General features: G+C 32.3%; 2 protein-coding genes across 2 annotated transcripts in view; one reads left to right on the plus strand and one right to left on the minus strand.

Annotated features, from left to right (window-relative positions):
* Window positions 1–1,588: 1,588 nt before the first annotated feature.
* Window positions 1,589–3,950, minus strand: LOC138938951 (golgin subfamily A member 6-like protein 22). Its single transcript, XM_070306371.1, has 2 exons — window positions 3,419–3,950; window positions 1,589–3,153 (listed from the first exon to the last, which is right to left on the minus strand). The coding sequence occupies exons 1-2, from the start codon at window positions 3,948–3,950 to the stop codon at window positions 1,589–1,591; spliced, it is 2,097 nt and encodes a 698-aa protein (XP_070162472.1).
* Window positions 3,951–11,861: 7,911 nt separating this feature from the next.
* Window positions 11,862–22,766, plus strand: part of Fim (plastin-2 Fim) — a 105,088-nt gene continuing 94,183 nt past the window's right edge. The window contains exon 1 of the mRNA XM_070305949.1: window positions 11,862–12,333. Coding sequence (XP_070162050.1) covers window positions 12,283–12,333 — 51 coding nt within the window. The 5' untranslated portion in view covers window positions 11,862–12,282. The remainder of the gene's footprint in view (window positions 12,334–22,766) is intronic.

Here is a 22,766-nt window from a genome sequence, read left to right on the forward strand (position 1 = left end):
TCAACATTCAACACTCAGCCTTCCACATTCATCATTCTTAATCACAATTCGTTTGCTTTGCATTCTTCCTCTATCTTCTATCTTTGTCTATTTCCTTTATCTTACTTCTTCCTCCCCATTATTCCCCTCTCCTTTCTCCTTTTCTTTTTCCTTCCTAATTTTATCTATCTTTTTCATTAATTCACATCCTTTTCCGTCTTCTTTTAAGAGCTCTTCCATTGGCGTTTCATCTTTAGTCCTCTCACATTCCTTCAACACATGTATCATATTTTCTATTCTTTCTCCGCATATTCTACATTTTCTTTCTTCTTCTTCTTTCCAATGTTGATTTCCCCTCATTTCGTTTCCGCATCTAAATCTTGCTATCAGACCCCTATCCTTCTTTCCTCTTCTTCCCCTCAGATATGCTGGTAATTCTTCCGTCATTATGTTTTTATATATTTCATTGTATTTAGACTTCTATTTTTCTTCTTCTTTCTTCCTTTTCTTTCTTTCCTATTCTCTCCATTATTTCCTGTACTATCTCCTTTGCTTCCACGTTCTCTCTCTTCTCTCTCAGCTCTTCTTTATTTATTTCCGCCTTTTCCATCACTTCTCTTCTCCTTTTTTCCCATTTACTCTCTTCGCTGCTTCTTCCACTCTTTTCCAGCTCCTTCATACATTCCGTTACTAATCTTTTTCCCGATTGACGTGCAGTTTCTTCGTACTTGATGGCTCTTTTCCTTGCTTCCATACTCAATTCCTTCATCTTAGTTTCTTCCATTAAAATATAATTCGGAGTTCTTACATTTAGTCCTAGAATCCATTTCACATATTTCCTCTTTATTCTATCCAGTCTTTCTTCTTTCTTCCATCCCCAAATCTCCGCTCCATACAGTGCTACATTTCCAACCAATGCGTCAAACATCTTTATTCTTCTCTCATAATCTTCTTTGAATACTCTCTCTCCAATACTCCAGGTTAGTTTCATTGCAATTGTCGCTCTTCTCATTCTTTCCAATACATGTTTTTCTGCTCCTCCGTTCTTTTGCAATATATATCCCAGGTATCTCATTTCCTTCACCTCTTCTATATTCTCTTCATCCTATTTCCACTCTCTTTTTCCTGCCCTTCCTTTTCTTTTTTCGAATACCATCACTTTTGACTTTTGTGTGTTTAAAATCAATCCTTTCTTTTCTATATATTTCTTTAGTCTTCTCATCATTCCTTTTATCTCTTGCTCGCTTTTTGCCAATATAACTATATCATCCGCGTATGTAATTGACCACATCTTTTCCTTTCCCACCACGATTCCTCCAGTCTGTTCTCTGCCTCTAAGTCCATGATATATATGTTGAACAGCGTGGGACTCATAGGGTATCCCTGTCTCACTCCGCTTTCTGTCCAAAACTCCTCTGTTCTTCTGTTTCCCACTTTTACCTTATTCTTTGTTTCTTTATATGTTTCCATAATTCTTCTTCTTAGCTGTTCTCCTATGCCTGCTTTCTTTATCATTTCTCCCATTTTCCTTCTGTCCACCTTATCAAATGCAGCCTTGAGGTCTATAAACATTGCAAAAATTTTTCCTCTTTTCTTCGAAATTTCTTTATTAATTATGTAATTTAGCTGTATCCATCAGTGTCACTCCTCTATAGTTCCTTACGTCTCTTTTTTCTCCTTTCTTGTAAATTGGACTGATCAACCCTTTGTTCCATTCTTCTGGCATTCTTCCTTCCTTCCATATTTTGTTTAATAGTTTTAAGAAAACTTCTCTTATCTCTTTCGGCATTAATCTCCAAGCTTCATTTTCTATTCCATTTTCTCCTGGTGCTTTTCCTCTCTTTAGTCTCTTCAGTTGTTTCATTAGCTCTTCCTTCGTTATTTCTTCTACTTCTTGTTTGTTCTTTCCTATGCCTTCCTCTTCTCTCCTGTCCTCTTCCATTATCCTTCTTTCCTTTGTTCCTCCTAATAGCTCCATAAAATGCGAATTCCAACTTTCCAAATCTATATTCTCATCTATTTTCTCTCTCTTTTTTCTATATTTGTTGATATATTTCCATGCCTTTTCTTCTGTTCTTATTAGTTTAATCTTTTTTTCTTCTTCTTTTTCATGTTTCTTTTTTTCATTGTCACACCATATTTTATACTCCCTTCTTTTTCCAATATATTCTTCCCGGTTGATTTTTCCTTTTTTCATCCTTCTAAGTTCTTTTCTTAGCTCTCTTTTTTTCTCTCTCCATTCTTTGCTATGCCATTCTCTCCTTCCTATTTTCCACGGTATAATCTTTTTCCTGATCTTTAATATCGAATTATTTACTTTATTCTCTATCTCTCTCCATATCTCCCCATTTTTTGTCTGTGTGCATGTCCATCCTTCACACTTTTCGTGATAGTACTCGATTCCTTCTTCTGTCCATACACTTCTTTCAATCTCTATTCTGTCGCTCCTTTTCCTGTTTCTTCTTTCTATGCCTTCTAGTTCCCCTTCCACTGGTATATGATCCGACTCTGTTCTATTTCCTTCTTCTATTTTCTTAACTTCTTCTATTGCTTTTTCATTCATTACAACGTAATCTATGACTGATGGTCCCATTTCTTCAATATATGTCCATTCCCCTTCCTTCTCATAACTTCCATTCAATATCATCCATCCTCTTTCTTTTATTTTGTTTATCATTATTCGTCCTTCTTTATTTACTACTTTATCTTTTGATCTTCTTAACTCCTCTTCTTCCTTCTCTCCTGTTCTTATCGGTCCACCTTCTTCTTCCGTTCTTGCATTAAAATCTCCTCCTATCATCAAGTATTCTTCTTTTTCCTCTTTTAATGGAAGAAATTCCATTAACTTCTCTAATGTTTCTTCAATGTTTTGGCTGTATAACGTAATCACTCTCCATCTATTCTTGTTATATATCAAATTTGTCTCCATTGCTCCCTTATTTATTTCCCTTACTTTTACTTCTTTTAGGTCTTTACTTATTGCTGTTATAATTCCTCCTCTCGCCCTTCCTTTTATATTTTCTCTTGTTGCCGGTATGCACTTCCATTCATATTTATTAGATAATCTATTACTGATCTTCTTCCATGTTCCTTCCTCTACCCACGTTTCTGTTAATCCTATGATGTCAAATTCTTCCAAATATTCCCATGTTTCTTCGCATTTGTTCGTTATTCCTGCAACAGATTTTTAAACCTTTTTCACCGTTCTCCTTCTCCTCTCCATCTTTTTTATCGTGTTCTCATTCTCTTCTTCCTCTTCTTTCTTCCTCCAGTTTCTCTCCTTTCTCGTTCCATCTGTACCATTTATCCTTCAAGTAAATTTTTTTGTATCCAACTTTTGTATTATTGTCGCCTTTTTCTTTTCCTTTTCTTGCCATTTCTCTTAATTTTTGCTGTATCTCCCTTTCTCTCCTTGTTAAATCGTCTTCTATTATTATACCCCTCCTCAGCTCTTTCTTCTTACTCATGATCTCTCTTTTTTGCTCCCATCTGTCTATCTCTGCTATTACTAAATTTCTATTTCCATTCAATTCTATTCTGTTTGCTTTTTTTACCACTATATTCACCTTTAAACTGTCCTTTATGTATTTTTCTACCTCCTGCTCCAATTTCTCCCTTTCCCAGTTCACGCCTTTTATTACTATATCGTTCTTTTTATCTTTTCTCTCCTTTTTCTCGTTAATCCATTCCAACGCTACTATTCTCTTCTCTAATATTTTCTTCTCTCGTCTCCATTCTTCTTTCTCTCTTTTTCTCTCTTCCTCTCTTGCTTTCCTTTTTTCTATCATTTGTTCCTTCATTCCTTCCATTTCCTCTCTCATTTCTTTTCTCAAAACCTCTATTTCCATTATTATTTTTTCTAAACCTCTCCTCCATATTTCTTCCCCTCCTGTAATGTATTTGTCTAGTGATTTTTCTTCTCCCTTACTCTTACTCTTGCTTACTGTCTGCTTCCCACTCATTGGCGCCATCTGTAGTCCTTTTTCTGAGCTTTCTTCTCTATTCTTTTTTACCCGTATCACGATACTTCCTAACTTTTCTTCTCCACTACAATCCTATCTTTCTTTATCTTCTGTTCTCTCTTCCTTTCCTCTTTGCCTCCTTTTCTCCGTCTTCTCCACCGTTTTCTCTTGCTCTCCACTTACTTCCTCTTCTATTGCTCACCTTTTACCTCTCAGAATTTTTAACTTTACTCTCACTGCCTCTCCCGCTCATACACACCTCTCTCACGTCCAACCGGAAGTCCCTTAAATTTGTTAATTAAATAAGAACAGTTTACTTGGTTAAAATGTGGAAAAATTAATGTTCCATCAAGTTCTTCGTTTTTATTGGGTTTAGAAAAAATGTTTAGAAGATGGAAATATTTATAAGTATGTAAACAGAGCTAAAGGAGCAAATAAACATTGTTCTTATATAAACATAATTAGTGCATTGACAATTTAATGAACATTTAATCAGAAACAATAAAAAAATAATCGTATAAATAATTAGAACAAATAAATAATATAATCGTATAAATAATAAATAATACTAATCACAATATAAAGGTCAAGATGATTAAAGATGTTAATCAAATGATTCTGTCCCAATCTGGACTTTCTTCAGTGTATAAAATAAGATTAAAAATTAATGTAATGGGTAGCGGTCAAAAATTCTAAGTACTATGAAAAACCATGGTTCAGGAATAAAATATATATACGTAGACGGTCAGTGTTGCGTTTGTGTGTGTGTGTGTTGTTACTAAAATCGAAATCCCTTCAACGGCCTCCCAAAGAACGTATTGTCTACCACATAGATGTTCCAAAAACTTGCGGGTAACAAATATAAACCATGGAACTTCTAAAAAATGTTTAAATGTGGTGGAAAATGCTTAAAATAACAATAATACTTGAGACTTACTGATGGAGAAAGGATAAAAAAATCTCGATAGTACATGACCGTCACATGACAAATTTTGTCTAAGACTGTCGCGAAAATAAGCGGCATAAACAATAAACAAAATAGAGACAAACGAAGCATAATAAGGGAGATAAATGACGACTTAGATGTCCAAATTAATGCTTTTTTAGATTCTCTATGATTGGAAAATAGGAAAGGTTTAACAATTCCGTGTCGCTTTGGAGATTTAAGGAACATTTCTGTTTTTTTATGTGTAGCATTTCCGATGTGAGCCTCCGATGGTAACAAGGTTCGTTATCCAAAACCCATATATTATTCCAATCAAAATCACAGGTTTTTTCGATTTTGTGATCTGTGATCACGGAACTCTGTGGACAGGATCTAAAGATGTGATTGCGATGTTCAGCAATTCTTGTTTTTAAAAATCTTTTAGTTTGACCGTACGATGCTTCGCAGTCAGCACAATTAATCCTATACATCACGTTGTTAGAATGTGAATGTGGAAGAGGATCTTTATGCCCTTTAATAAAACCTTTGAAATTATCAAGACGGAGGTAAGTTAAATAGATCAGCATTCGTCGTAAAAGGTTTAAATTTCTCAGACATCGATTTAATATAAGGTAGTAGAAAAATCTGTCTAGAGTCAGAATCTACGTTATTCCCTATTGTAGTATTGTATTTATGTTGTAAAAGATGTTTAAGTCTTAAATTAATTGTTTCAAAAATGAATTTAAAAGGATAATTGTTATTTCGAAAAATGTCAATAATGAATTTAAGATCTTTTTGAGTGAAAATGGGATGTTAGAGAAAAAAATTCTATCTACAAGACTAATTATTGCACCTTTTTTATGGCAGAGGAGATGTTGAGAGCGATAATTTAAATATCTGCTCGAAAATGTTGGTTTATGGTACCAATCAAATATAAGATAATCTCTTTTGGCAATGATGGTGATGTCTAAAAAATTCGAAGTTCTATTGAGGCCCACCTCCATCGTGAGTTGAATTCTCGAGCGAAAAGAATTGAAAATATCCAACACATACTCGAAAAATGCAGAAGGAACAGCTAAAGCTATATCATTTACGTATCTGAAGTAGAAGAGTACATTAATAGGAAGTTCTTTTAAGGTCTTATTCTCAAGATCCTCTAAAATTGCATCGGAGATGATCGGAGACAAAGAGGAGCCCATGGGTGTGCCCATGGGTTGCTTATAAATCTTTCCATTAAATGTAAAATACGTAGAGTTTAAGATCAGCCTCAGAGCCACCACAAATTCATCCAACGGAATGTCTGTGTTAGAGGAAATCAAACTCCATCTTTCTAATGCCAAAAATAACCAATAGCCGGATTTTCTAACGTCTTAGCGACGATTATCGTTGTCGTTAGCGAGCGATAGCCTATGAGAGTTGCGCTTTTCATCCGGATTGTCCTTGCTATTGGCTGTCGCTAGTTAACGATATCGAAAATTATCGATAGCAAGTTACCGAATCCCGCTACAAGTCCAGTGGAATAATTGTGAAAAGCGTTGAGAGAAATGAGTTCGTAGTGTTCCTCCAACTGTACCTTAGATAATTTCTCAATAAGTTGAAAGCTATTGAGTACATAACTAGGTGGTGGGGAAATACCTTTGGTAATTATTTACATTAACGGACACCTCACCAATGACCTTGATCTTGATATATGTTGTCAAGGACATGACCCTGTGAGTAACTTTTCCTTATAACTTAATCGGCGGTCTCTTATAATTTCTGAGACATTTTAAAGTTAAAGTTTGAAGCTTTGAAATGAAAATTTGGTTTTGGTTATATAACGTAACTTGAATCAAATTTTAGTTTTATATCAGAAATAGGTTTGAGTTAGATTATATCTTCAAAAAGTGATGCCCCCCGTAGGAGGGGGAGAGGGGCGGAACCCACTGTGTCCGCGCATATACTTTACAATGCGAAGCGAGATTCATCTCACGATTGTTGTGTGAATGGGAAAGTGTATGCGTGAGCGCAGTGGGTTCTGCCACCCCCTACGGGAGGGCTCCACTTCCGGAAGATATAACCTAACCCAAACCTATTTCTGAAAATTTGATTTGAGTTATACAACGTTTTGATGCAGATGGATCTCGCTTCTTGCGTGGAAATTACAAACTCATGTAAAAATGATGTTTTATTTCTCAAACTTTATTTGTTGATAACTTTTTAATAAACAATGACCACCGATTAAGTTATAAGAAAAAGTTACTCAGGATTATATCCTTGACAACATATGTCAAAGTCAAGGTCATCGGCGAGGTGTCCGTTAATGTAAATAATTACCATACTTTTTTAAATTATTATTATTCAAAAAAGATGCCAGAGAATATAGCGGACTGTTGATGAAGGAAACAATGATCCTGAGAGAACGATCCTGTTTATGTATCTTTGGCAGCCCATAGGTTCTCGGTAACAAAGCTATGGAGGAACTTAATTGATTATAAGTCGAATTGTTAATAAATTCCCGATCTTTCCATCTCATTAACAGAGAATGTAAATTTGTAATAATGTTGTTGACTGGATTGCGTTTGACCATCGTATATGTGTTAGCGTCATTGAGAATTTCTTCCATAAATTATATTCGATGTATTTGAAACTCAGTGATCATTCTATCTTTATTAGAAATCGTAGGTAAGCTGAAACCATCTCCTAGTTGTAATAATTTACGAACTCTTCATTAGGAATCTCTTTTGACAATAAATTAATGAACCATTTATCCCTTACATGTAAAGGGGGAAGAAAAAAACTTTCATAAAAAACAGGAGAGGCCTTCACTTCCCCGTTGATTTCAAAATCTTTTTGAAGATGTGTTTTATCGTTGAAAAATCTTTTAATAAATTCAATTTATGAAGAATTCTTATTTGATCTCAGATTTAACCTCTTGTTGTTGTTAATAAGATATTTATGTTCAACGGAATAGAAAAATATTTATGAACTCTATAGTTGATCTCGAATAACCTTGAGTGTATGGTCATTGAATTCGCGAGAAAGGCTACAAATTAGGTGTTTAAAAAATTAGGGTTCCATTAAAATAAAGAAGTTGATCTTCATTTACCTTTGACGCTCCACCCGAAGGTCAAACCAATAGCACGTCCCCTTTAAAAATTTATAAAAGCTTTACAATTTTTATCTGAAACATTTCTTTTCATTTTGCTTTATTTCTTATATATTTAGACGTCTCAATTTAAATGTCGCACGCACGCACGCACGCACGCATGCATGCACGCACGCACGCACACTTTGAGCTACCTGGTATTACTTAATCTTATCCTTGATATTATTTCATAATCTCTTTCTCTCTCTCTCCCTTCCTCCCTCTCTGTCCCTCTCTCTTCTTCCTCCCTCCCTCACCGCTCTCTCCTCCTCTCCATCCCTCCCTCCCTCAACCCCACCCCTCCCCTTCGCCCTCTCTTCCCACACCCCTCCCTTTTCTCTCCCCTCTTCTAGAGAGCCTCGAGCAAAGAGAGGCGCCAACGAGTTATGTGATCAGCCATTTCGTGATTGGCTGGCATAATATGTGTCGATTTGGTCATTGCGACGCCAATGCAGAGCAAATGGGATACGAATTCTCGGACCAACGATATCAAATGTTTAAGGTTATATTACGCATATTACAAAATATAATGCGTAATATAACCCTACATATTTGATATTTTTGGTCCGAGAATTCGTATCCCATTTGCTCTGCATTGGCGTCGCAACGACCAAATATATTATGCTAGCCAATCAGGAAAAGGCTGGTTGGGTTGGCGCCTTTCTCTCCTAGAGGCTCTCTACCTAGCCTCAATGAACTTGACCTTGATATATGTTGTGAAGGACATAATTCTGACAATGAGTAAATTTCTAGTAATTTATTGTCGCTCGTTGTTTATTAAAAAGTTATTAACAAAAAAAGTTTGAAATATACCAAAGTACATGCATGAACAGGAAACACGCGCGCGCACACACACACCCAGACACACACGGGAAGGGGGTGCAAGGAAGGCCTTCGGCCCCCCTCCCATCCCTACCACGCCGGCAGGCAGGATAGACCTCTCTTTATAACTTATAAAGTACATGCTACATTGTAAAGCGAGGTCCACCCTGCCTACTGGCGGGGAGGGTGCAGAATGGGGGCCGAAGATCCCCCTTGCACCCCACCGTGTATGTGTGTATGTGTATGCACGCGCGCCCGATATCTTCGGTCCAAGAATTCGTATCCCATCTGCTCTGCATTAGCGTCGCAATGACCAAATCGGCATATATTATCCCAACCAACCACGAAATAGCTGGTCACATGACCCGTCTCTCTCTCCTAAAGGCTCTCTACCTTCCCTCTTTCCCTCCCTCTATATACCGCTCTTCTCCCTCCCCCTCGCGCCTTCTTCTTCCTCCCTTCCTCCCATCCTCCCGCTCCCAGCCTCACCCCTCTCGCTCTTCCTCTCACTCCTTCTATCTCCCCTCTCTCTCGCCCCTCCTTCCCTCTCTCTTTCTCTCTCCTCTCCCCTCTCTCTCTTTCTCATTTGCTCGATATCTATTATTGTTTCTCTTTGGTAATATTTTCTTATTGTTTATTCATTATTATTTAGGCATTATAAAATTTAAAATTTAAAAGATATCTCTTCTTAAAGTTTTGTCAACTATAATTTATATTAGAAAAATATATGTTTTCTAGATGTAACGCGACCATTTTGGCTTTTTTTAATAAATTTTTTTCATGCTACGTTTTTATTTTTTCCCGTACTTCTACTCTTTTGTGTTAAAGCTATTTTATATTTTATATTTTTATATTAATACTCTTGTGTAAGCGTTTTTTGAAAAAAACTTAAAAAATAATTGCGGGAGTCGACATCTTTAGAAAATTCAGAAGGAATTCAGTTTATCTCTCTCTCATTATTTAAAAGAGGTCAATGTCCGCGGAAGTGTATTCATGTAACGAATGAGAGAGATAGAATGTCAATAAAGAGAGGCGACGAAACAGGAAAATGCTCGAGACATAAATTTTTAGTTTAATACGACGACACGTTCTGAAAACGCGTTATTAAGTGTCTTTTTAATACAAATTATTTAATAATCCGGTATCATATATATATATACAATATATATATATATATATATATATATATATATATGTATATATACAATATATATATTACACCGGATTATTAAATAATTTGCATTAAAAAGACATTTAATAACTTTTTTCATTATGTGTGTATTTTTGTAGCTAAATCTTAAACTAAAAGTGCTCTCTATTAAAGTAAACTCCACCTAAAATCAAAAAATTGAAAACTTGCAAAATATTATGATAATTTTTCTCGACATTTTTGTCGCGGAAAAATTGTCTCCAAATTGACCAGAAAATTTGTTATTAAAAGAAAATATCTGATAGTTCCAGAACATTTTGTATATAGAATTATTTAATAAATTTGTTAATTTATTAATTCTCTCTCTCTCTTTTTCTATGTATCTATCTCTATCTCTCTATCTCTCTACTCTCCTTCTTTCCCTCTTACCTTCTTTTTCCTATCTCCCCTCTCTTTTGTGCTTTTTCTGCAAAAAATTTAGTTCGTGAAAAACTTCTTTTTCACGATCGCTTATAACTCAAAAATTATTAATTTCTCGACATTTTCGCTAAAGAAAAATTGTTTTCAAATTCAAAAAATTTGTTATTAAAAGACCCTTCTTTTTTTAGGGACGCTCAGTTATACAGTGTGTTTGAAAAGTCCCGGACTACCTGTTTTTCACGGAAGATACGCATCGGATAAAAAAATGTTTGCTACAAAAGTTGCATGGTTTCGAGGGGGCTATAAGATGATGTCATTGGTTTGACCTTAAAGAGTTATTTGAAAGTCACACGAAGGTCACATTTAATTTTTTAAATGGAATACTATATTTTTTATTGCATATTTTTGTAGCCCATCTTGAGAGTTTTCCAAAACATTATAATAAACTATTTTTTCATTAAGTACTTTTTGAGTTATTTTTTATCTTATTCTGATATATTTTGATATAAAAAATAAAATATTTTGTAAAATATTCAGTTTTCGATAATTTTACCATAATACTTCTATGTACAGAATAATAAGATAAATTAATTAGTGCCAAAAAAAAACAAATAATTGTTTAAAAAAATACATTATAAATAATTTTCTTAAAAACAATTTTTTTTTATACTAATTGATTTGTCTCATTATTCTGTACATAGAAGTATTACGGTAAGATTATGAAAAGCTAAATATTTTACGAGATATTTTATTTTTTATATCAAAATATGTCAGATTAAAATATAAAATAACTCAAAAAGTACTTAATGAAAAAATACTTTATTATAGTGTTTTGGAAAGCTCTCGAGGTAAGTTATAAGAATATGTAATAAAAAATAGGAGATTCCATTTAAGAAATTAAAGGTGTCTTTGACTTGACTTTAACGATGCCATCCAAGGTCAAACCAATGGTATCATCTTATAGCCTCTTCGAAATCATACAACTTTTGTTGCAAACATTTTTTTGTCCGATGCGTATTTTCCGAAAAAAACAGGTCCGGGACTTTTCGAACACACTGTATAATATTATATAATATTATATATATATATATATATATATATATATATATATATATATATATATATATATATGTATGTATGTATATATATATGTACGTAATATAGAATATAGATACGTAATAATTAAATTAGATAATAATAATTCAACAACTAATTTCATTTTTGAGTGCATTTGTTAAATGAAATTTAATGTACTTTTTGTGTGTACGGAACGAAAGTGTGCAAATTCGGGGACCGACATATGTCAATCCAGTCAAACTGACGCTGAGCGATTCGGATATATTCGTGCGTTCTCGGTGACGGTCGGACCGCTGGCGCGCTGTGTGTGTGTATGCTATTCCTTATTTCTATATTCCTACCTACCTACTACCTACTATCTACGCCAGACGCCAGTGTCAGCCAGTGTTGGTTGCGACTTCGAACGAGTGGGATGTTGTCACGCGCTTAATTTCAGCTGGTTGAGATCGCTGAGTCCCAAAAACATTTTTTCCGAAACGCGCATCGCAACTCACAACCGAGTCGTTTCTAGTCAGTATCAGGTATCGTGCGTTCGTATTTGCGCGACGACATTGAATAAGAAAATCGCCGATTGTGACTATTGAGAGTGCTGTCGCACGTTCCGGAGCTGTATTGTGTCACGGTGTGTACAGAGCATATACGCGAATCGCCGGCGTTCGAGAGGGACAAACGATTCGAAAGAGGAAGTGAGAGAGAGAGTGAGAGAGAGAGAGAGAGAGAGAGAGAGAGAGACCGGGCGGGTGTGAAAGGGTGACAGAGAAGCACCGAGGTCGCTGTCGTGGAGAAAGGAAAGGCGGAAGGATTATATATTCGGACAAACATGGCCACTACGATCGACGACCGGCAGGAGTTATTGGAGCAATTTCAAGCGGTGAGTATATTGTTGTATCTTGTATCTTCATGAAAAATTCTCGGATCTTACGCCAGAGTGATAACGCACTTTCCTCTGTTTTCTGCGGTCTTAGCTACCGCACGCGGTTTCTTATCGATCGCCGGTTTTATCAATGTGGAAACCTACCTACTCTCTAGATTACGTTCCCAAATTCACTCCTTAGAGTAGAATAGCATTTGATTGACCGATCAGAACAAAAGAAGTTTTTGTTTCTTTCGTTCTTACCTATTGGTTAATTGAAAGCTATTCTATATCCAAGAAGTAAACTTTCGAACGCAACCCCTGTAGAAGTCGCGCAGGTTATCGCCGCCCTGTCAATCACAGGTGCTGGTCCGCGCCTTCTGCGCACCTGTGAATCAGAACTGTAATCGAAAACGTCCTTTTGGGATGAATCATATTTGGCGTTAGGTTAATTAGTGAGGTGGAATATGCCGATCTCTCACTTCTCATTCGTATGTTAGAGATTGACGTGTGTCATTTGATCATAAGATCAAATGATCATAAGATCAAATGATCTCGACTTAGAAGTTGTCCATATTGCAGGGCCGAAAATGAAAAGGTAGACGTCGCCCACGATATCTTAAGCTCATAAAACTCGTATAATATGTAAAATATTTACATTAAATCATATATCATTGTATTCATTTCAAACAGCGCTACAACTTTTATTGTGTCGAAATATCCACATTGTTATAAAAATTTATGCATACCTTTTTTTCGTTAACACACATAGCTTTATTTAATTAATCAAACTTAAATTTGAAATTTAAAAGTAAATTATTTAAATAATGTAATTAATGTAAATTATACATTATTACGAATAATATAATATAATTATTATTATAATAATTCAAATTCCGTGTTATTAAACAAATTCCTCAAATTCAAATTTATCTTTTATATTTCATATTTAAAAATTTTTGTTTCCTTAAAAAATTTTGATTTTATTAAATTATATAATTACATTGGATTACAACAAAATTAATTGAACCATTAATTAAACGAACAAATATATTTTACATTTAATGTTCGTTTATGTATGATGTGACGCAGCAATTGTAGCAATTTGTAGAAGTTTTATCAATATGTTATTTTCGTTTATGCATCTTTGGACAATGCAGTTGAATAAAATTTTATGATATATAGATTAAATATTATTACTCGCTGATAATATATGACCAGCGCGCGGAGATGTAGCGTACATACTTGATCAATTTAATAATATTTTTTTTTAACACTGTTGGGGCAATTGTAAACATAGATAGCGATATCGATAAAAGAAACAACAAGGTTTATTGAAAATGAGATAACAAAAAATTATACAATGATTAATAAATAGTTCCTTTCAATTATACAATGATTAATAAATAATAAAGTTTTACGATATTATAAACCTAATATAAAAATTCGAAAATTATTAGCAACAATTTCTGTAACTAAGAAATTTAAATAATATTGCATTTCGCAGTATTATGAAATAACTTATTTGAGACACACAAATCACAGATAACAAGTGTTACTTATAATTTAGAAGTCTAATCCAAATCTATATTATATACATTATAAAGTAAATAGGGATGAGGGAAGAAGGGTGGCAGGAGAGACAGCCAATCTCTGTATGTAAACATTCTCTAATAGCTTCATTTTTTGGCGATATTTATCTTTTGTGTCATCATCAACAAATTTTGCGATCTTTTTAATTATATTTTATTTCGTGTGGAGATGAATAAGAGAAATCGCAGACATGTTTGCTACAGTTTTTGCAAATACAATTGGAGAATCTCGTTGCTACTTGATATTGTATTCTATTCTTTATGATAGACTTTTCACAGTTGATCGGTGCGAGCGCTTGTAACCTGTTTGTGAACTACTGTTTCCGAAAGCATTTTCTTCTCTCACCACTGCGATTTCGAAAGACTCTACAATTATATGATAACAACTTTTTACTATCAGAAACGATATCGGGAAATAAGCTGTTGTCGAATTTTTATAAGTGACATAATAATAAATGTATATTTAGTGATTTATTTTTAATGGAATTTTAATCCATTTACGACCGATAGCACATTTCTTTGTGATAGAACTTTTATTATCAATGAAACGATTTTATAATGATGAATACCACAAGATTGAATATGTTTGTCAATGGAAGGTCAATAAATCTTACCTATTTAATGACTTTCATATTAATCGACGAGATTTAAAAAAAAAATAAAAATAATGATAATTTAATTAAACTTTTTTATATTATGATTATGCAGTCTTTTTAAAGAATATAAAACGTTTAATCATAATTACATATATATATAAATAATTATGATTAAAACGTTTTATATTCTTTAAAAAGACTGCATAATCATAATATAAAAAAGTTTAATTAAATTATCATTATTTTTATTTCTTTTTAAATCTCATCGATTATATATATATATATATATATTGTTTATGTATACGTATAAAATGTAATTATACAGGTATATATTATAAGTCATAATTACCTATATTAATTTTCTACCCCCCACTTACACACGAAAAATCAGGTTCGGATATATTTTGTAATTAAGTGTCAATTTGCTGCTAATTTATTGTTCTAAGTGCGAATTTACAGCTTCTAGCTCTCTATTAGCTTTCTGGTAAGAAAATGATATTAAAGATAAATTTGCCTTTATGCTGGCACATCCACTTCCAAAAAACATTTACAGCTAATCGTAAACCAAAAGAATTGTACTAGAATTTGTTGCTAATTAAGTGCTCAAAAGTACTGCAAACAGATTTTGAAATTATTAAGACACATTGTATAGACATATCATGAATAGACATATTATGAATATGTAAAAGTAAAATCGTTAAAAATAAAAAGATAATAATACTAGCTTGTTATAAAATTGATTCTTGAATTAATTGCTCTCTGAAAATAAACTATTTAGGAATTTATTGCTCATTGTTCAACTTAGAAAAACAAGCCGATAGTGACGCTGGTTAGCTTGCCTACAAGAATAAAATACATTAAGGGTCGGTTGTTCCAACTTCTTGGTAGATTTATCCGCCAATCACACATTAGATAAATATCAATATAAATAGAGACCTTAATACAGTCATTGGAATACAGAGTAAAATTATCTTTTGGTAATAATAATTTAACCCATAGAGATAAATTTTACCAATAGGTGAAACAACAATTATTGACAATTATTGATTTATCTAATGGGTGATAAATCGGATAATGATGGATCAATCTATCAAGAAATTGGAACAACTGGTCCTAAGCAATTAATTGCTATTGTATAATGTTCTTGATCTTAAAATGTTTCTCGAATTAATTGTGCGTAAGATATTCGTTGTGTTTTTTGGAAATGGGATTGCTAGCATAATGGTGAATCAACATTCCCATTTTTAATATAATTTTCTTAATGAATAGGTGTTACAGATTTTATATGAAATTTTTAGGATCTTTTTTAAAGCACTCTTTGTCATACCGGTTTATCGAATCCCGTGTAATCTCGGACAAGCGAGTTTGCTATGGTATGCACGAAAACATTTTATCAGGTTGTATTGGAATATCGACATATACAGTGTAGTTAAATTCAGCGATAAATTATCGGTTTCGCAGTTATAATTTCCGTTTTTTGCAAATCAAGCTCTAAAATCGCAAATAGGCGGAACTATTTTTTTATTTTTAATATCGAATTGATTTCACTTTAATAGGTTTTCATTCAGGTCTTAGCTATTGTATATGCTGATATATCTAATGTTAAGACATAAAAATATTCTTTTTTTTCGTGTTTATGCAGATATGTATAATAAAATTGCGAGAACGAAGATGAAGGCTGCATTTTAAAAATAATGACCTTACGTTACTACGAGCGAGATAGCGGAATTGTTCTTTTCCGCTTCGATCATGTCGAGAAAGTCTTCAATTATCTTATTGATCGCATTACCGGTGTGCGAGAGGCACAACCCTTTCCTACATCCTGTATAGTAAAATTGTATGCGAACGATATATTGTATAAGGGCCATTTCAAAAGCGTGTCACCCCCATGGCGTGATGAATCATCACACTTTAAAGTCGATAAAATATAATACGACATGTTGCTTGCAGACAGAGATCACTTTTCCTTTTTACGCGCGAAAAATATTTCTTGGAAAGAATTAAATGATTTGTAATTAATTTTTTTTACAGCTTTATACGTACTCATTGATATGTATATTGTACATTTGTCACGCTTAATATTTAATATCCATTAATTTCACTTATGCTTGTCATGCTATTTATTTCTCACACGTAATATCTTATTTTAAATACAGTTTCTTTATTTATGTTCTTGTTTTCCTTTTCTTAATCCAATTTTTTTCCGATTAATTATTTTTTGCTTTTTGTTATAAAAATTGTATCTTTTGCAAATATTCGAAATTCTCGATGTTAAGAAATGTAATTATTTTGAAATAATAAAACATTTTGCTGTAATTTTAAAATTAATAAATAAAATTAATAATAAAATAATAAAATAAAAAATTATAAATTATAAATTACAAAATATATATTTTATAAAAATTGTAAAATATGATAAAATAAGTAATATTAATAATAAAATAAAAAACATTAATAGGTATAATCACGATTAACAAATCATGTACATTACGACGAAGTATTGTAATAAGCGCAATTTTAGAATGATATAATCCTTCTTTGAGATTTTCGTTCTTTCTTCAATCTCGGCTGATTATAAAGACAAAGTGTGAAAGAACGACATGTATTCAGCAGTGTTTTTCCAACGAATTACTCGTCACCCTTTCGCTGTTGTTCTTGACGGGATGATTCTTATTTTTGTGCATTCGAGCGTATACTTTTTTACATCGCCATAAGCACAATCACACGAGATGCATATTCAAATACTGAATCAGAAGATTAAAGTGTACACATAGAAAATTATTTTTATAAATAAGTAAATAAACGAGAACATTTATGACGCTTTTAATTGATTATGCAAAAAAAGATAAGCATGATGCATACTGGACAATGGAAAATTTTATGAGTATGCAGGATGTTCAATCTTTTCCGCGTTGATATCATCTTCGATGAGACGAGAACGGCATGTTTATATTTTTTTAACGTTTAGCATTTAGCATTTTTATAACGTTTAGCAATTTTTTAATAATCAAGATTAAAAATTTTTTAATTAAAATCCATTTTTTAAAATTATGTAATGAAAGAATATATGATGCAAATAATAATAACATACATTTAATATTAATATATGATTGTCAATTTATTAAATAACTCGATTTAATTAATAAACTCTTGAAGTTTTATTTTAGTCTCTAATATCTTCATAATTATTTCATAATCTTTGATTAAATTTTTATTAAGATTGACTTTTAATGATTTACGATTACAACTTGACCATTCGTAATAAAAACACTTTATAGAGTGCTACACGCATTGCAATGTTTTTTTTTTCAAACATCATTTTTTACGGATTATTGAAAACGGAATAATACATATATCTTGAATTATGGATGATGAAAGAGCCAGACGCGAAATAAAGCGGAAGTGTGTGCATGAACTCGAGCTGTCGAAACTCGCATTTCGCTCGTATTTTCTATCCGATATTCGCTTCTGGAATGTCGCACTTCATTTGCTAGCGAAGGCAATTCACTGTGTCAGCATGATGACTTTTTTCGTATCATATTATCGAGTCGATGTAAAAATATTCCAAATATTAACATAATTATGTAGCTCGATTATAGCGACTGAATTTAAATTAATTTATTTATATTTCTATGTATCTCGTTTGTTCATTTATATTACATTTATATTACATTAAATAAACAAAGTAAATAAATAAAATAAATAAATAAAATAAATAAATAAAATAAATAAATAAATAAAATGAATAAATAAAATAAATAAAATAAGTAAAATAAATAAATAAAATAAATAAATAAATATATATATATATATATATATATATGTAAAAATTTATGAGATATATTATACATATGGATAGTTATCGTGATTTTCGTATATATATTATTCACGCTAGAACTATACAGATTGTGCCTATGTATATGCGAAAAGATTACTCCAAAATAAATAGAAGCACGTGTACAAACGGCCACCCGAAGTGCGTCGTGTCACCGCGTTGGCACGTGCCGTTCTTTTCTTATCCAGTAATCGCGTTGGTCTTTCATAAAAACAGTGGAAGACCAACCGCTGTGAATAAGTAGCGTTAGTTCACTCGACATATACATGATTATAACGAGAACAAAAATATTGATCCAAATATCGAGAATATTCGATAGTACAATTTTATTCGCACGAATTTAAGACTTTGTGCGAAATTTTATTTGTTAATCAACTTAGATTTTTTTTATTCATCGATTTAAAAATTTTAGATTTCTAGATTTTTCTATTTCGCTAACAATAAGATAATTAAAATGATAATTAAAAGTAAGTGCTTGCATTTCGTGATTATATAATAATAATAATGTAAAAGTGCAAATATTGTTAACAGATGCATTTCATGCATCTGTTAACCGGAGATTCTCGAGATATCGCGAGATCGTATGGTCGGTCAAAAACTATTTCATAGCTTTATAAGCATGAAATTAATGCGGGATCGTCTACCGATATTCGTACAAGAAACATTTTATGTATTGTGGATTATATAAAACAGAATAATTGGGCAAAATAATGTAAAAAAAGTGTAATTCCGAAAAGTACTCACTCCCAATATTTTTTAAACTCAGTATCCTTATGTATTTTGATGCGCTGATTACGAATATTATAGTGAAAAGGCGACTATTTGATTTTCATGGTGAAAACCATGAAAAACCCATAAAAATTATAATTTTGTACGCTTATCTCAGTAAATACGGAAAATCATAATAAATGTTTTAGACAAAAGTTTTAGATCTCACAGAGATAAACATTTTATGTCCTATTCATTTTTACTATACGAGTGATAGTTTTCGACAAAAACGATGAACTCTAAATCTTATATTTGTCCTCCCATCTAAGCATGTATTTTGCAGTACGTATACAATTCCACATGGGTTTGCAACTTTCTACGCAAAACGAGGTTCCACACAAACCTATTTGTCTAGTTTTTTGGTAGTGGAGCCCCCCGCAGTGGGGGGGGGGGGCGGAACTCACTGTTTCAACGCATACACTTTCCCATGCGAAGCAAGGTTCCACATGGGATTGCAACTTTCGACGCAAAGCTAGGTTATATATTGGGACTTCTACGCAGTACTGACAGTCTTTGTAGTTTCATCTATACAGCAATTGGTTTGAGATATATGTTTAACTTTGATTTCCTTGAAAACTATTATTCGTACGGTAAAAATGTATAAAACGTAAAATGTTTATCTCTGTGAGATCTAAAACTTTTGTCTAAAACACACATTTATCATGATTTTTCGTATTTATTGAGATAAACGTAAGAAACTATAATTTTTATAGATTTTTCATGGTTTTTACCATTTTTTTCTATAACACTTAATAAAAGAGTTATTATTGAATAAAGTTTGGCCAATCAGCGCCAATCTTTAGCTGGGCGCACGTCGATGAGCCATACGTCTGATAGTATGCGCCGCTGTACACTTCACAGCGCTGATTAGCCAGACTTTATTCAATAATAACTCTTTTATTAAGTATTATAGAAAAAAATGGTAAAGGACTTTTTTTCTCGATTTCATGTGCTCTATCTGCATACGACCGGTAATGCGATTGACGCCAGACACTCTGTATATTACAATATCTCATAATATACGAACAGACGCAGATGCCGTAAAGACTGCTCTTATCATTAGAAGGCTAATAATGTCTACTATTCCAATTTGTTGCTCAACTACGTTGTTACAATCTATAGCGGCATGCTACAATTGTTATGTAATTGCACGCCGCTGGTATAGTAAATGGGTCGCGCGATCGACTGTTTAAAAGTAAGATCGTTGCGTAACTGCGTCTAGGTCGCCTGTGTAATGCACATATTACATATATTTTACTAAACAGTGGTTCTCAATGACTGCATTATCTTTCTGAAAAATCTGGAATTCCCTCTCTCTTTATCAGGGACTTCTTTTTTTTAATCAGAAGATTATCATGTAATTGTTTTGGGACACAGAATTTTTTTAAAAATTCTCTGATAATTTTATTCTTACATTGCTAGTAGTCGGCAATCCACCGGTTTGCCAAGTTGTGAATTATATGTGTTTAAAATATATTATAAATGTATTTATATATAATATTTTTTTCTGTTTATATATTTTATGTCTTACATTTAGTAAAATACTGAATATGCTGTACACATTCTTTATATTAATTTTTAATGTAAGAAAATTCTTTTCAGTATACATTATTAAATCTAATATGTAAAATTTATTTTTCTTTTGTATGAATGAAAAGCATTAAAAAAATATACACAATAAAAAAACTTATTTTAAGAAGTTTTTATTTTAAAACATTTAAACATCCCCTAATTTCTCGAATTTTAAACAAAAATATTTGGAAGATTAGGGAAATTTTAGGGAATCTTTTTACAAGATTTGACACTTTAATAAGATGTATGACTAATTATTTTAAAGATAACATCGATTTTATGCAGTTTAATTAAGCGTGCATTATTTACGAAAAAAAGCTTTTATTCGATATTTAGTTAAAAAAGTAAAATAAAATTATGAAAGTGTATTACTTACATAAGGTTCTAGCATTGTTTCTTGATAGCGGTCAAATTAATAGCGGTAGTTAATGGCGCAACAATGTATAATAAGTTTGGAGGTGAATTATTTTTGATTTATATTTAATAATAGCCTTCTTTAGCCACCTTGAAGCACGCAAAAAATGATTGCTATAGTAAGTAAATTATCATTATTTGACACATTCATATCATGAAAAAAAAAAAAAAAATATTAAATGATATGAAACATATTTTCCATAATCATTATCATAAATATTATTATAATTATTATCACACTACAAGCTAATTATTATACTATTATATAATATTAGAATTTTTAATTTGAATATTTATAATTGGAAATTAATTTTCGTAGAACCAATTTTTATAAAGTGAAAATAAGAGAACTATAAAAAAGCCAATCTTTTTGCCGTAATTTGTTGCTTTGACATTTAATGAATCCAATTTTCTTTCTGCGCTTGATATTTTTTGCGTATAGCTGCTTTTTTTACCATCAATACACACAAAGCACATATATATACATATATGTATATATGCATGTGTATATATAGGATGTACCAACCCACTAGATGACTTTGTAATAACAGATTCTCTGACTGATTTGGAGACGATTTTTTGTCAACGATAATGTCAAAGGGGAGGTAATCAATTTTTTCAAATTTCCGGTTTTTGCCCTTATATATCTTTGTAACTAACGATAAGTTTTAAATTAAAAATCTATTAAAGTAAATTCCACCTGAAAGTAACTCAAGAATTTAGTTGCATTTATTTTCTAATTTTACAAAAAATTTGGTTTACGAAAATCTCTTTTCTTTTTAATTGCTTATATCGGAAATTATCGATATATTCTCGCTGAGGAAAAATCATCTCTAAATTAGCTAGAGAATCTGTTATAAAAAGAGCATCCGGTAATTTTTTTAGACACTCTATATGTATGTGTGTGTAGTGTGTGTGTGTAGTGTGTGTGTGTGTGTGTGTGTGATAAAAATATAAAAGTATATATAAAAATATTATACATAATGTTTTCCTTGTTCAAACTGGTTCTATATCGGAAATGCGATCGGTGAGGAATAGATTTGATTAACACGAGAACGCTGTACTATGAATGCGATCGTTATGGCAGGCAACTTATCATTCAAACCTCTTTTTGTCCAGTCAAATTATTCTGTGAATTCCGTCTTTGATACCGGCTGAATGTTTCTGTTATCTATTTACCTTCGTATACTGCGAGCAGATTGAGTTTAAATACAAAGTTCTTCAATAAAGAGCGAACACGCGCACAAATATTATTTTGAAGTGTCAAGATTTAACTGCTTGTCTTAATCAGAAGTTATATGTTATGCCACCTGCGAGATATTCGGTAAGGCTCTAAAAAACATATTTTCAATGATTTGTTACTATTCTTTTGATAAAAATATTATCTCACAACTTGTAATAAATTGTAATCTATTATTATCAAAAAAATCAAGCGGTAACGTCTCGACACCAAGTATATAAAAAAAACGTTTTAGGGGAGGCATGTCAACGGTTTGCCTATGTTGCCTATGTACAGGGGCTGCGACGCTACCAAGTAGCTTATCCGGAGTTTTACGTGTAATAAACTTTTGATTAAAATTCCTCAGGAACCAAGCCGTTAATCAAAAATCTAACGGCACTTTTATAATATAATGTGGATCCAAGCTTTCGATTGTGACCAGTTTGAATAAGATT

This window comes from Polyergus mexicanus, unplaced genomic scaffold (genome assembly GCF_030449975.1).
Source record: "Polyergus mexicanus isolate NDT 795.1 unplaced genomic scaffold, iyPolMexi1.0 SCAF_13, whole genome shotgun sequence".
NCBI lineage: Eukaryota > Metazoa > Arthropoda > Insecta > Hymenoptera > Formicidae > Polyergus > Polyergus mexicanus.